The sequence below is a fragment of the Terrapene carolina genome, unplaced genomic scaffold, assembly GCF_002925995.2.
Source record: "Terrapene carolina triunguis isolate 2854851 unplaced genomic scaffold, T_m_triunguis-2.0 Scaffold665, whole genome shotgun sequence".
Classification (NCBI taxonomy): Eukaryota; Metazoa; Chordata; order Testudines; family Emydidae; genus Terrapene; species Terrapene triunguis.
The window spans coordinates 263241-275638 of NW_020665016.1; the positions used below are offsets into that span (position 1 = coordinate 263241).

Sequence of the window (12398 nt, forward strand, 5' to 3'; positions counted from 1 at the left end):
CCCCAACACCTCCCCATCCCCATACACACCCGCATCTCCCCCACACCCGCCATCCCCATACTCCCGTCCCCCAACCCCCCCATCTCTCTCCATGCCCGCCATCCCCCACACTCCCATCCCCCCATCTCATCCCATGTCCGCCATCCCCACAATCCCGTCTCCCATCCCCGATACACACCCTGTCCCCCACCCCCAATTCACCCCCTCACACCTCCTATCCCCTCACGCACCCCTGAGCTCCCATCCCAACCTCTGACACACACCCCATCACCTGACACCTCCCCATTCCCTCACACCCCCATCCCCTGACACTTTCCTACCCCCGCAGACCTCCATCCATCTCCCCAACACACCCCCATCCCCCCACGCTCCTGTCCCACATCCCCCGAAACACCTACCCATCCCCTGACACCCCCATTCTTTCCCCCAACCCCAGATATACACCTCCATCCCCACAAACACACACCCATCCTCAGACACTTCCCCATGCCCCCAAAACACACATCCATCCTCCCACACCCCCATTAACCTATGCCCTTCATCCCCCCTTTAATTATCTATCACCATACACACCCCTCTAGCTAGACATTTATTCTTCGATCCCTCATACACCCCCCTCCATCCATCCATCCACCTTTCATCCACCCCTTCATCCATCTATCCATCCCTTCACCCTTCCATCCACCCCCCTCCACAAATCCACCCACCCCATCCATCCATCTATCCATCCATCCATCCATCCACGGCCCTTCACCCTGTCCATCCATCCATCCATCCATCCATCCATCCATCCATCCATCCATTCACGGCCCTCTACCCATCCATCCACCCACCCTGTCCATCCATCCATCTATCCATCCATCCATCCACCCACCCATCCATTCATCCATCCATGGCCCTCTACCCATCCATCCACCCACCCTGTCCATCCATCCATCCATCCACCCATCCGTACATTCATCCATCCATCCACAGCCCTCCACCCATACATCCGCCCACCCTTCCACACACCCTGTCCATCCAGCCATCTGTCTGTCCAGCCAAAACTCCTCTCCACCATTTCTAAGCTCTTTGTAAAATGGCCAACCTTTTCCAGCTTTTGTGCAGAAACATAAACCCACCCTCAGACTGTACAGCAGCAACGGTGAGTGTGCGTATAACCGTAACACACTCGCCCTGCGTGTGCATGTGTCCCAACCCCGCCTGTGTAAATATATCACGTGTGGATACTGACAACCATGGCCATCGATGCTGATCACAAACCAGCAGGGGTGCAGAGCACAGCACGATGTGTGTGTGTGTGGGGGGATGTATCACAACCGTGAGTGTGAGATAACACTAAAGGGGTTTAATACACACACAGCCCCCATCTCCCTTGTATGTGTATCTGTCACAACCCTGCATGTGGGTGTGTCACAATTCCAAAGGGATTCAGTCCGAAGGAATTTAACACCCCCCTCCCCAGTGTGTGTGTGTGTGTGTGTGTCCCAACACCTTGTGAGTAGGTTTCACACCATCTTGGGTGTGTGACACCTCCAGGTGTAGCTCCGCCAACACCCTGTGTGCAGTTCAACCTCATGACTCTGCTTCTCTCTGTGTTTACATTTGGTAGTTAACTCGTATCGCCTAAACCTCCCCACACCTGTCTCCGCCCTGGTGAATTTCGATACACCCTGTGACCTCTAGATTGTCACTCACTCCCGGGGTTTTGCACCAGTTGTTCTAACATTGAGTCTCTGCGTCTTCACACCATTCCTTGCCTCTGAAATCGATTGATGAATTTTGAACCAGTATTTATGCAGCCTGGACCCCACCACAGTCAATGGGGCCAGATCCCAGCTGGGGTCAATGGACCATAGCTCCATTGGAGTCAATAGGGCCAGATCCCCAGCTGGGGTCAATGGGCCGTAGCTCTATTGGAGTTAATGGGGCCAGATGCCAGCTTGGGTCAATGGGCCATAGCTCTATTGGAGTTAATAGGGCCAGATGCCAGCTGGGGTCAATGGGCCATATGTCCACTGGAGTTAATGGGGCCAGATGCCAGCTGGGGTCAATGGGCCATATGTCCACTGGAGTTAATGGGGCCAGATGCCAGCTGGGGTCAATGGGCCATATGTCCATTGGAGTCAATGGGGCCAGATCCCAGCTGGGGTTAATGGGCCGTAGCTCCATTGGAGTCACTGGGGCCAGATCCCCAGCTGGAGTCAATGGGCCATATGTCCATTGGAGTCAATGGGGCCAGATCCCAGCTTGGGTCAATGGGCCGTAGCTCTATTGGAGTTAATGGGGCCAGATGCCAGCTGGGGTCAATGGGCCATATGTCCATTGGAGTCAATGGGCCATATGTCCATTGGAGTCAATGGGCTGTAGCTCCATTGGAGTCAATGGGCCAGATCCCAGCTGGGGTCAATCAGCCGTCGTTCCATTGAAGTTGATGTGAACAGATCCCCAGTCGAGTGACACTGATTAACAGCCCGTTGGGGATTTGGCCCTGTGTTTATATCCCTTTGTCCTTCAATGGCTCAAGAGCGTGGTACCAACCTCAGAGCAAACTTAGGAACCAGGCACAGAGCCCAAACTGGCTGGGAGTTCTGTGCTTAGATGTCACTAATCGATTCTCAAGTGTGAACTCCTCAGGCACCATCACAGCCTTAGCATGGAGTCACAGACAGTCCAATCTTTCTCAGCACCAGGGGAGCCTACCTTTGTGACAGATGGTCCCTTATCCCAAGAATCACAGCAATATTCAGCTTCCTCCCCACCGCAAAGAACCAGTCACTTACCCTAGGTCAGTCACACCTTAGACCTAATGCTGAAGACAACCCTTGTAGTCAATCCTATAATAGATTCTATCCAGTTTTATTACATAGGAAAGGGAAACAAGGGTAAAACAGGTAAACTCATACACACCAATGAGTTCCAAGCTTAGGTATAAAAAGTACTAAACATTTCTATAATAAGCCAGCTCTCTATGTCCTCCAGGGCTAGCCCAGGCCAAGCACTGGAGATCTTTTGCCTGTGCTTAGTAATCCTCACCCTGCCATGTAAGCATAAAGATACAGCTCCTCCTTGTTAGGGCTTTTTCCTCCCTTCTCCCTCTTCTGCTCTGGGCTGGAAACTCAGCCGACGGGAGGCACCGGCTTGCTCCGTGGGGTGGGGAGAGCAAAGGACAAAGTCTCGCGGCCTCTTTAATGTCCCGCGATTGTCCGGCATTGCTGGGACAGGAGGTTGCTGTTGGAGCCCAGTATTTTGCCCTAGTTCATGTCTTGCCCCTGCCCTCCTGCATTTTACACCCGTTCATGTCCCTGTCCTGGTGATGTACAGGGCAGATATGACCTCCCGAGCAGGGATACCGGCGTTATAAGCGAGATTAACACAGGCCGCGGCTCACAAGCATCCCCTAAAGTCTCCACGCATTCCTAGAACCCTAATACCGATTTCACCAGGTAGGGTTACCAATTTTGTTTGGACGTATTCCTGGAGGTTTCATCACATCACATAATCTTTCACCAAAGACTAATCTTTAATTCCTGGAAACTCCAGGACAATCCTGGAGGGCTGGCAAACTTATCACCAACACTGACGCACAGGGGAGCCAGATGGGTGTCCACCGTCTATTTGTCAGTGTTCAGTTGAGGCCTGGGGACCTTGGCACCAGCTGGCACCTGATCTGCCAGTATCACTGCCTCTGGTTTATTTTGGAAGGCGGGAGCCCTACAGGGAGCTGACTTGCCATAACTCTCCGGCACCCTAGGAAGTGATTGTATTTCAGGACACGCCCCTGGCTGATTTTGCTTTCGATTCCACCCCAAGCGACAGGGAATTTTTCTTCTTCTGCAGGCGTGAAACCGACAGGGGGGAAATTGCAGCCAAAATAACCATCTCCACCCCCTCCCCCCCAGTCACGCCCACGCGCTGATCAGCTCTGCACACGGTGGTTTAGGAAGTACATGCAGCTGCGGAAGCCCAGGGCTGGGCTAGCAGGGGGCTGCGGGTCAGGAGTGAGGAGCACCTGCAGAGCTGGGGGTGGGGGCTGGGACAGCAGGGGGCTGTGGGTCAGGATTGAAGGGCATCATCACACCCTTTGTAGCCATTATTAATTCTGATAAGGGCAACTAGTGGGGTGTATGGAGATAGATAGATAGAAGGGGTGGATGGGGATAGATAGATAGATAGAGGGGGTGGATGGGGATAGATAGATAGATAGATAGAGGGGGTGGATGGGGATAGAGGGGGTGGATAGGGATAGAGGGGGTGGATGGGGATGAATAGATTAGATAGGGAGTGCATGGATTAGGGTGACCAGATATCCCGATTTTATAGGGACAGTCCCGATTTTTGGGTCTTTTTCTTATATAGGCTCCTATTACCCCCCACCCGCGTCCCGATTTTTCACATTTGCTGTCTGGTCATGGATACATGGATGGATAGATGGTAGAGATTGTATGGATACAGTGATAGAGAGAGAGTGGGGGTTTGTATGCGGATAGATAGATACATGTGATTATGTAATTAAAACCTGTGTGGTGATGTATGCGTGGGAGGGGGCAGAGTTAAGATTACCCAGACATCTGTAATTCTGGCATTTCCTAACTTTTGAGTGCTGGGTTTTGCATCTTAAAAAAAATTCATTTAAATGCAGATTTTGTTTGTATACAAACATAAAATTATGTATCAGGGCCCCATTGTTCTGGGCGCTGCACAGACCCTGACCGAGATCAGGGCCCCATTGTTCTGGGCGCTGCACAGACCCCGACCGAGATCAGGGCCCCCATTTTGCCAGGCGCTGCACAGACCCCGACCGAGATCAGGGCCCCCGTTGTGCCAGGCACTGCACAGACCTTGACTGAGATCAGGGCCCCCGTTGTGCCAGGCACTGCACAGACCTTGACTGAGATCAGGGCCCCCTTTATGCCAGGTGTTGCACAGACCCCGACCGAGATCAGGGTCCCATTGTTCTGGGCGCTGCACAGACCCCGACCGAGATCAGGGGCCCATTGTTCTGGGCGCTGCACAGACCCCGACTGAGATCAGGGCCCCCATTTTGCCAGGCGCTGCACAGACCCCGACCAAGATCAGGGCCCTGTTGTGCAAGGTGTTGCACAGACAGTCTTTGCTCAAAGAAAGCTCCAGCCCAGCGCTGAGCAGTACAGGGCTCATGACACGCAGTGAGAAGTTCTGATTCCAGCCAGCAGAGGGCACATTCTTGGCAGCTGGTGTCCCGCAATATCACGTCCTAACCCAGTCCCTGTGTTGTGTCCTCCAGGAGTACATCAAGGGGCTCTGCAGCCCGGAGTTGAGCAAGAAAGTCTGCTACCCTAAGGACATGCAGTGCGTCTTTGTGGGAGCTCAAGGTCTCTTCCTGGACTGTCTCACTAAGGGGACCTCTGCCAACCTGGTCCTACTCAGCCCTGGGTCCCTGCTGGTCTCAGGCCTAGCCGAGGCCTTTGTGATGGCCCAGAGCCGCATCCAGGAGTTCGTGGAGAAGTACCAGAAGACGCCCCGGCTGCCGGAGGAGCAGGAGGCCCTGGTGAAGAAGGCCTTCCGGGAGCTGGTGGAGTCCCACGACGACAAGCATGCCATAGACCTTCTTATCCTGCCTACCCCGCTCAAGGAGGAGCTGCTCAGCCTAGTGCGGGACATCCAGCAGGAAGTTGGGGAATGGGCACCGAGGAATGTACCGTGGGTGCCACCGGTCATCAGTCAAGACCAGCCGCCGTGGTGGGAAGCCAAAGCGGCAGGTGGGGCTGGGCCTCAGGGATGGCCCCAGGACTTCTGTGACCTCAGTAGACCTCCAGATCAGACCAGGCATCAGGGCTCCAGGTCTGGCATCCCAGGCAGTTCTCAGGACCAGGCAAAGCTGGAGGAGGAAGCCTCCGAGAGGCCAGTGCTTTACAAGCGGTCGTCGAAACCCATCCCAGGTTTGGACGCCAGCCAGCAGGCTCAAGCCTTGAAGTTCCCCGCCACCCAGGACAGGGTGAGGGAAGTGGAGGAAAGGGGGCCGGAGGAGAGCAGCCAGGAGGAGGAGGAACCATTGGCTGGGGCCCTGTCATCATCGTGGACAGAGAAGGAGTTCAAGATGAGGCTGAACTTCTTCAAGACTATGGGCTACGAGGAGCGGGTGGTGGAGAAGGTGCTGCTGGAATGTGGGGTGCAGGAAGCCCCCTCAAAAATCTTGGACAGGGTCCAGATGGAGCAGGCCTCCTCCTCCCAGCAGGAGCATGGCCCCGTACCCTTCCAGGAGTCCGGGGCAAGGGAGATGTCTTCTCCTCCTCCTCCGCCACCGGAGACGACCCAAGATGAACACGAATACCTGCTGGAGGTCATCAAGTCAGCAGCGGCCAACTGTGGCCACTCACCCAGTGAGATCTCGGCTGAGATCTGGACAGGGGTCCCCTTGGCCGGCCTGCTGAGAAGGCTCAACGAGAAAGCCAACCATCAAGAGGAGGCCAGGGTTGAGACTAGGCTGGAGCACAGAGGCAGCCGCAGAGATGGAGAGCTGGCCCTCTTGAATGGCAAGGAGTATCCCCAGGGTCAACATCACTGCGAGCCAGGGAGGAAAGGCGGGTCTCCTATCCACAGGGGAGTCCGTGGCCCACCTCCCCTCCCAGAAGGCTCTGATTTCCCCATGGATGTGACCCCCGTAGCTTCCCCTGCATGGGCTGCCGAGGAGAGCCAGCCAGCTGAGGATGTGTACCCAGTGCCGACGGTGACCGGAGCCCAGCGGTTCAAGGAAGCCATCCAGACACCATTCAAGCTCATCTTGGCCAACACGCCAGGGAAAAAGAACCTAAGGAGGGTCATTATCGATGGCAGCAATGTAGCCATGGTGTAAGTAGCCTGTGTTGCTGCGTCTTACTCCGAGACCTAGGGCATGGTGGGTGGCTAGCCCAGCTAAGAAACCAGGATGCTTGGTCAGTTGAATACCTGTTAATCCCATTGATTTAGGTCTTGCAACTTGCCTGCAGGCCTCAGTACACCTCAACTAGGCCTCAACATAGTAAGCTTTTCTTTCTTGTAGGCCTCAAGACCAGACTAGGCCCCAACATTTTATGTTTGACTTGTCCATAGACCTCAGGACCAGAGTAGACCTGGAGAATCTAGGCTTGATGTGCCTTTAGGCCTCAATATGCCTTAAGAGCAGCTAAGCTCCAAGACTGTAGGCTTGACTTTCCCATAGGCCCCAAGACTCTAGGCTTCACCTTCCTACAGGCCTCAAGATCAGATCAGGCCCCAAATCTCTATGTTTGATCTGCGCCATAGGTCCCAAGAACAGATTAAGACCCTAGACTTGGCATTCCTGTAGGCCTCAAGACTCTAGGCTTGACTTGACCATAGACTTCAAAATCAACCTAGGCTGCAGGTTTCTATGTTAGATTTTCCTGCCCTTAAGACCAATCTAGGCCCTAAGACCGTAGGCTTGACTTGTCTGTAGCTCTCAGGGCCTAGTTTGCTCTTGAGGTCACCACAAGAATGTCAAGCTTAGAGTCCTGAGGGATAGTTTAGTCTTGAGGCCTGTGCACAATCCAGTCTCAGGTTTCTGGAGCCTAGTCTAATCTTGGAGCCTATGGGAACGTCAAGCCTTTGATCTTGGGGCTTCATCTGGATTTGAGGTCTCCTGAGGCCCTATGCTTGACTAGTCCGTAGGCATCAGTTGGCTTCAAGACCAAACCAGCCCCAATTCCTCTCCCGCACCTGGCGTAGAGCTCAGAACTCTAGGGCTGTCCTATTGCATTGGCCCGTCTTCCCCTATGTGCCCAACCCTGTGCCGGGGAACCCGGTGCCGCACCTCCGTGCCTCAACATTGCCTTCCGTCCCTTCTGTAGACACGGCTTACACCAGTTCTTCTCCTGCCGGGGCATCGCTCTGGCTGTGCAGTATTTCTGGGACCGTGGGCACCGGGAGGTGACGGTCTTCGTGCCGCAGTGGCGGATGGAGAAGGTTGCCCGGGTGGAAGGTAAGAAGGGAGGTGGGTGTGACATTGCCCGGGCCTGCCCCCCAGGGTCCTTCGCTACCCCACCAGGCTGGCCCCCTGGGGCCCCTCACTACCCTGCCATGAGCTTGCCCCCCCGGGCCCCTCGTTACCCCACACCACCCTGCCACCTAGGGCTTGATGCTCACCCACACAGACCCACCACCTAAAGCCTCGCCCTGCCCCTCAGCCTCACCCCATTTCCCCTCCTCCCCCAGAGAGACATTTCCTGACCCAGCTGCAGGACCTGAGCCTGCTGTCTCTGACGCCCTCACGTCAAGTGGCCGGGAAGCGCATCACATCCTATGATGACAGGTAAACCTGGGGCTCCCTCTCCGCCCCCCTCGCGATCAGGGGAGCCCCCCCACACCCTACGCTGCCCCTGCAGGAGCGGAGGGCTCACTGCAGCCACCGATGTGGTGCTGTCCGAGCCCAGCTGGCAGAGAGCTGAGGGACCAGGCCTTGGAGGCCCACCCCCACTGGGCTTTCCAAGCTGCGAGTTGCTGCTACACCCCTGTCTGGTCACATGAGGAACGAAGGGGTGGCTGTGAAGCAGAAAGTCCCTGCGGCTGCAGCTGGGGGTTAATTGAAAGCTGAGCTCCAGAGGTGGGGATGAAATAGAAAAAGAAACAACCTCCCCCCCAGCTCTGTGGTGCCCCTCACTCCAGACCTGCAGCTCGCTTAGAGCAGGCAGACAGGGACCCCCTTATGCCCATCACCTCATTATCACACTGCTTCCCTATAGGGGACTATGGTTCCACTCATGTGGTGCTGCTGCCACCTTGTGGTCAGTGTCGGGTACAACTGGCATCTGGGACCCTGCTCTTAGCCTTGTCCTGGAGCCCAGAGCAGGGCCTGGGGTGCTGGGGTCTCACTCTGCCCCCTTCGGGTTAGGTTCATGCTCAGGCTGGCAGAGGAGACCAACGGGGTCATCGTCACCAATGACCAGCTCCGGGACCTCATGCAGGAGTCCAAGAAATGGAGCAGAATCATCAAAGAGAGGTGAGGGGGCCAGGGAATGGGACTTGGGGCCTTTCCCCTCTAAGGGGTGCTGGTTCCCACCCAGCCCCTGGGCGGGGACTGGCTGGCTCACGGGGTGCGGAATGGGACACAGAGCCTTTCCCTTCTAGGGGGCATCGGCTCTGATCCAGGCCCAGGGTGGGGGAACTGGCAGGCTCAGCGGGGTGTGAATGGGATCTTGGGCCTTTCCCCTCTAGTGGGAGGCACCAGCTCCAACTTGGCCCCAGGGCAGGAAACTAGCTGGCTCAGGGGAACAGAGAAGGGAACACGGGGCCTTTTCCCCTCTATGGGATTCTGAACTTTTTCCTCACTCTCAGACTGCTGCAGTTCACCTTTGTGGGGAACATCTTCATGGTTCCAGATGACCCACTGGGCCGAGAGGGTCCCACCTTGGATGAATTCCTGCAGAAACCTCTCAGGTACCTAGTCGTGTGGGGAACCACCTTTCCCGGCCAAACCTCCTTCAGCTGGGAGGGTTTGATCTGCAGAAATGCCCCATGTGCCAAAATCCCTTTAAGGAGATGCTGATTCCTCCTCTGGAAGGCTGGCATTTTTGACTGCCAAATGCTTCCCTGCCCCCTGCTGGTCAGACTTGGGAACTGCATGCCTGTCCCACTGCCAACCATCTGGGGGTCAGGCTTGGGGGTGGCTGGGAGCTGATGCTAACTTTGCCTCAATGCACCTCACTGCAGGCCAAAGCCTCCCACTTGCCACTCCTTTGCGGGGCGTGGGGGTCCCTTGCCCACCCCCAGCCGGCCAGCCTCCCAGACGGAGGTGCTGCAGTTGCGGGACAGGAAGCCTCCCGGGGAGCGGCGGCGGAGGAGACAGCCGCAGGAGGAAAAGGAAGAGGAGGAGGAGGTGGTACGGAAGCCGTGGGAGACTGAGCAGCTGAGGCAGGAGCTCCTGACAATCTTCATGGGTCAGGATCAGAAGGTGGACTTCGTCCTGCACAGAGAGCCCTGTAGCCGGGACCTGAACAAGCTCTCTGAAAACCTGCTGAGCCTCAACTTCTGAGACGTCCACGTCAGCCACTGCTGACCCCCTGGGGTCTACCCTCATCCTCCCACCAGCGGGGATCACACCCACCAGAATCCTAGCTGAACTTCATTACCAGCAGTAAGCTATTAACCTCCTACCTGGACCAGCTCTTCATGTGACAACCTCCCATGGTGCATCATGAACAAGGACTGAACCAATGACCTTCAGGACCAAAATCATGGACTTTGCCCCACATAACTCCACTGGCTGGTAGCAGCAGGAAGCTATTATCCTCTCATGTGGACAAGCCCCGCCCCAAGTCACCAGGAGGGCTTGAACCCACAGCTGTCAGTGCTAATAATCATTGACCACAGCCAACTGAGCTGCAGGAGTAAGCCCATTAGCTGGTAGCAGTAGCAGGTTGTTATCCTGTGTGAACCAGCATGTTATATAGCAGCTGGGTCACCAGCCGGGATTGAAGCCACAACGTTAAGTGCCAACATCACAGACGGAACTGCAGGTGTCTGGTAGTAGTAGTAGGTTATCATCCTGTTCTGTGGACCACACACGTTGCAGGTGGGTTACCCGCCATGTCTTTCTCCACCCATCCCTCTGAGGTTGGGCCTGGCATCTGATACAGGTGCCCCACATTTAGGACTTCGCCAAACGCTGAAGGACCATTTATAGCTAATCTAGGATGCCTTCCCAGAGAGAGACATCCAGCAGCCCTTCTCTGGCCTGGGGAGAGATATTGCTGCAGCCGTGGGAGAACCCACCTGAACTTGCCTCATCACCCATGATGGAGAAGGGACAGATCATGGCGTATTTATTTTGGAAAACTGACTGCTATACCTGGAAGCTACGACCAAAGCCACCCATGGGAGAAGTGTTGGCTGGTCCTTCTCCAAGCCAACTATTTGTGGTGGCGGTGGCAGTGGCAGCTTGAGGTTCACGGGACAACCTGGCGACGGCCTCCAAACCCAGCCAAGCTGGAGGCTCAGAGCCGGGCAGACGGAATGCAAGTGGGTACGGTCTTCTTCATCCTTCGTTGCAATTGATGGATGAGGGGGAAGAGGGAGATGGCGAGGAAAGAAAGATTGGAGGAGCCCAAGGTTGGGTCCTTAGTTCTCTACCCCACTTCTCCTCCTCTCACCTTGGCCTTTGCCCTCTCAGACCCACTGCGCCAGCCCAAGGAGATCTACAAGGCTCCTTCCAGCCATCGTAGGATGCTGGCAATCATGTCCTCTTGCTGCTGCATGGAGATTTCCTGTTCCAGGGACCTGCAGGAAGTCCATAACTCTGGGCTTCCCCTCTGGTCTGTGCTGTAAGCCCACGACAGATGGATGCTTCTCCAAGTCCATGCCCTACGCCCTAGATCTACCTCTGCCTGGCTCCGGTGTCAACGAAGCAGAATCTGTTCCAAGTGCCTCCGAGCAATGGGTGCATTGTGGACCTTTAAAGCATGAGTCGCTCTGGCCTGAGCTCAAAGACGCCCTGGCTGTAGGAGGCTCAACATTTCTTTGCTAGAGTTTCTCTCCAAGCTTTGGCCACCATGCTTCCTCCTTGCTAGCCTGTCTCCTTCTGACCTTGGTCAGCTCCAGCCTTCTTCTCTCTGTCTCCTACCTCTTGCCCTCAGCCAGGCCAAAAATCCCGCTCAGGAGAGTCCCCTTCTTTGTTCTACCCATCTTTCCTAGAGTCCCAGCTCCTTCAACATCCTATCCATGTTCTGCCTACAAAGTCTTCCAAGATCTCATCCCCCGCCAGCCACACTCTCCCTAAGCCTCACCCGATCTCAGCTCCGTGCTTGGAGATGATCTGACCCGCTTGGCACATCCTTCATCTTCCTGCAATCCAATGGCGCTCTTCCAGCCATGTCTCCTGCATTCCCATCCCCTAAGCCTTGTATTCTCCACCTTTCTTATCTTGTCTCGATCTCACCAAAGCTCAGGGCTTGGCGGGTCATTACCCAGCCGTATCAACCTTTATACATTCAGCGGCTATTCATGTAAATAGGTTTTTTGATGATAACGATGATAAATAAATGGCGGGGCCTGTGTGATAAAACTGCATTTTCATCACTCCAAAATTCAGAGACTCTGAGAGGTGGTGGGATAGAATTCAGGGTAACCACTGTTCATCACTCCCCTCCCAGAGCTGGGGATAGAACCCAGGAGTCCTGACTCCTAATCCAGCACTGTAAATGTCAGACCACCCACATGTCCCGGATACTTCTACTCCAGTGTAAACCTGGAGCAACACCATTGCAGTCAATGAGTGATTCCAGATGGATGCTGGAGGGCGGAGGGGGACTGAGATCTGAATCCAGCCCTGACCCGAGCGCAGTTGGGAGTGACTCTGGATTGACTCTGGGGGAGCTGAAACCATACCAGGATGGGGCACCTAGGGGGTTCTCAGTTTGAGCCCCTCC

General features: G+C 55.3%; 1 protein-coding gene across 1 annotated transcript; it reads left to right on the forward strand.

Annotated features, from left to right (window-relative positions):
* The first annotated feature begins 4431 nt into the window (after window positions 1-4431).
* On the forward strand, window positions 4432-12012 carry LOC112104858 (protein KHNYN-like). The gene is made up of 7 exons (XM_024197420.1): window positions 4432-4443; window positions 5267-6831; window positions 7827-7957; window positions 8191-8287; window positions 8867-8974; window positions 9310-9411; window positions 9685-12012. The coding sequence occupies exons 1-7, from the start codon at window positions 4432-4434 to the stop codon at window positions 10004-10006; spliced, it is 2337 nt and encodes a 778-aa protein (XP_024053188.1). The 3' UTR covers window positions 10007-12012.
* The last annotated feature ends 386 nt before the right edge of the window (window positions 12013-12398 follow it).

Coding starts and splice junctions, on each gene's coding strand:
- LOC112104858 (XM_024197420.1), top strand. Junction 8,288..8,866: donor ATCACATCCTATGATGACAG/GTAAACCTGGGG, acceptor CCTTCGGGTTAG/GTTCATGCTCAGGCTGGCAG. Junction 8,975..9,309: donor AGCAGAATCATCAAAGAGAG/GTGAGGGGGCCA, acceptor CCTCACTCTCAG/ACTGCTGCAGTTCACCTTTG.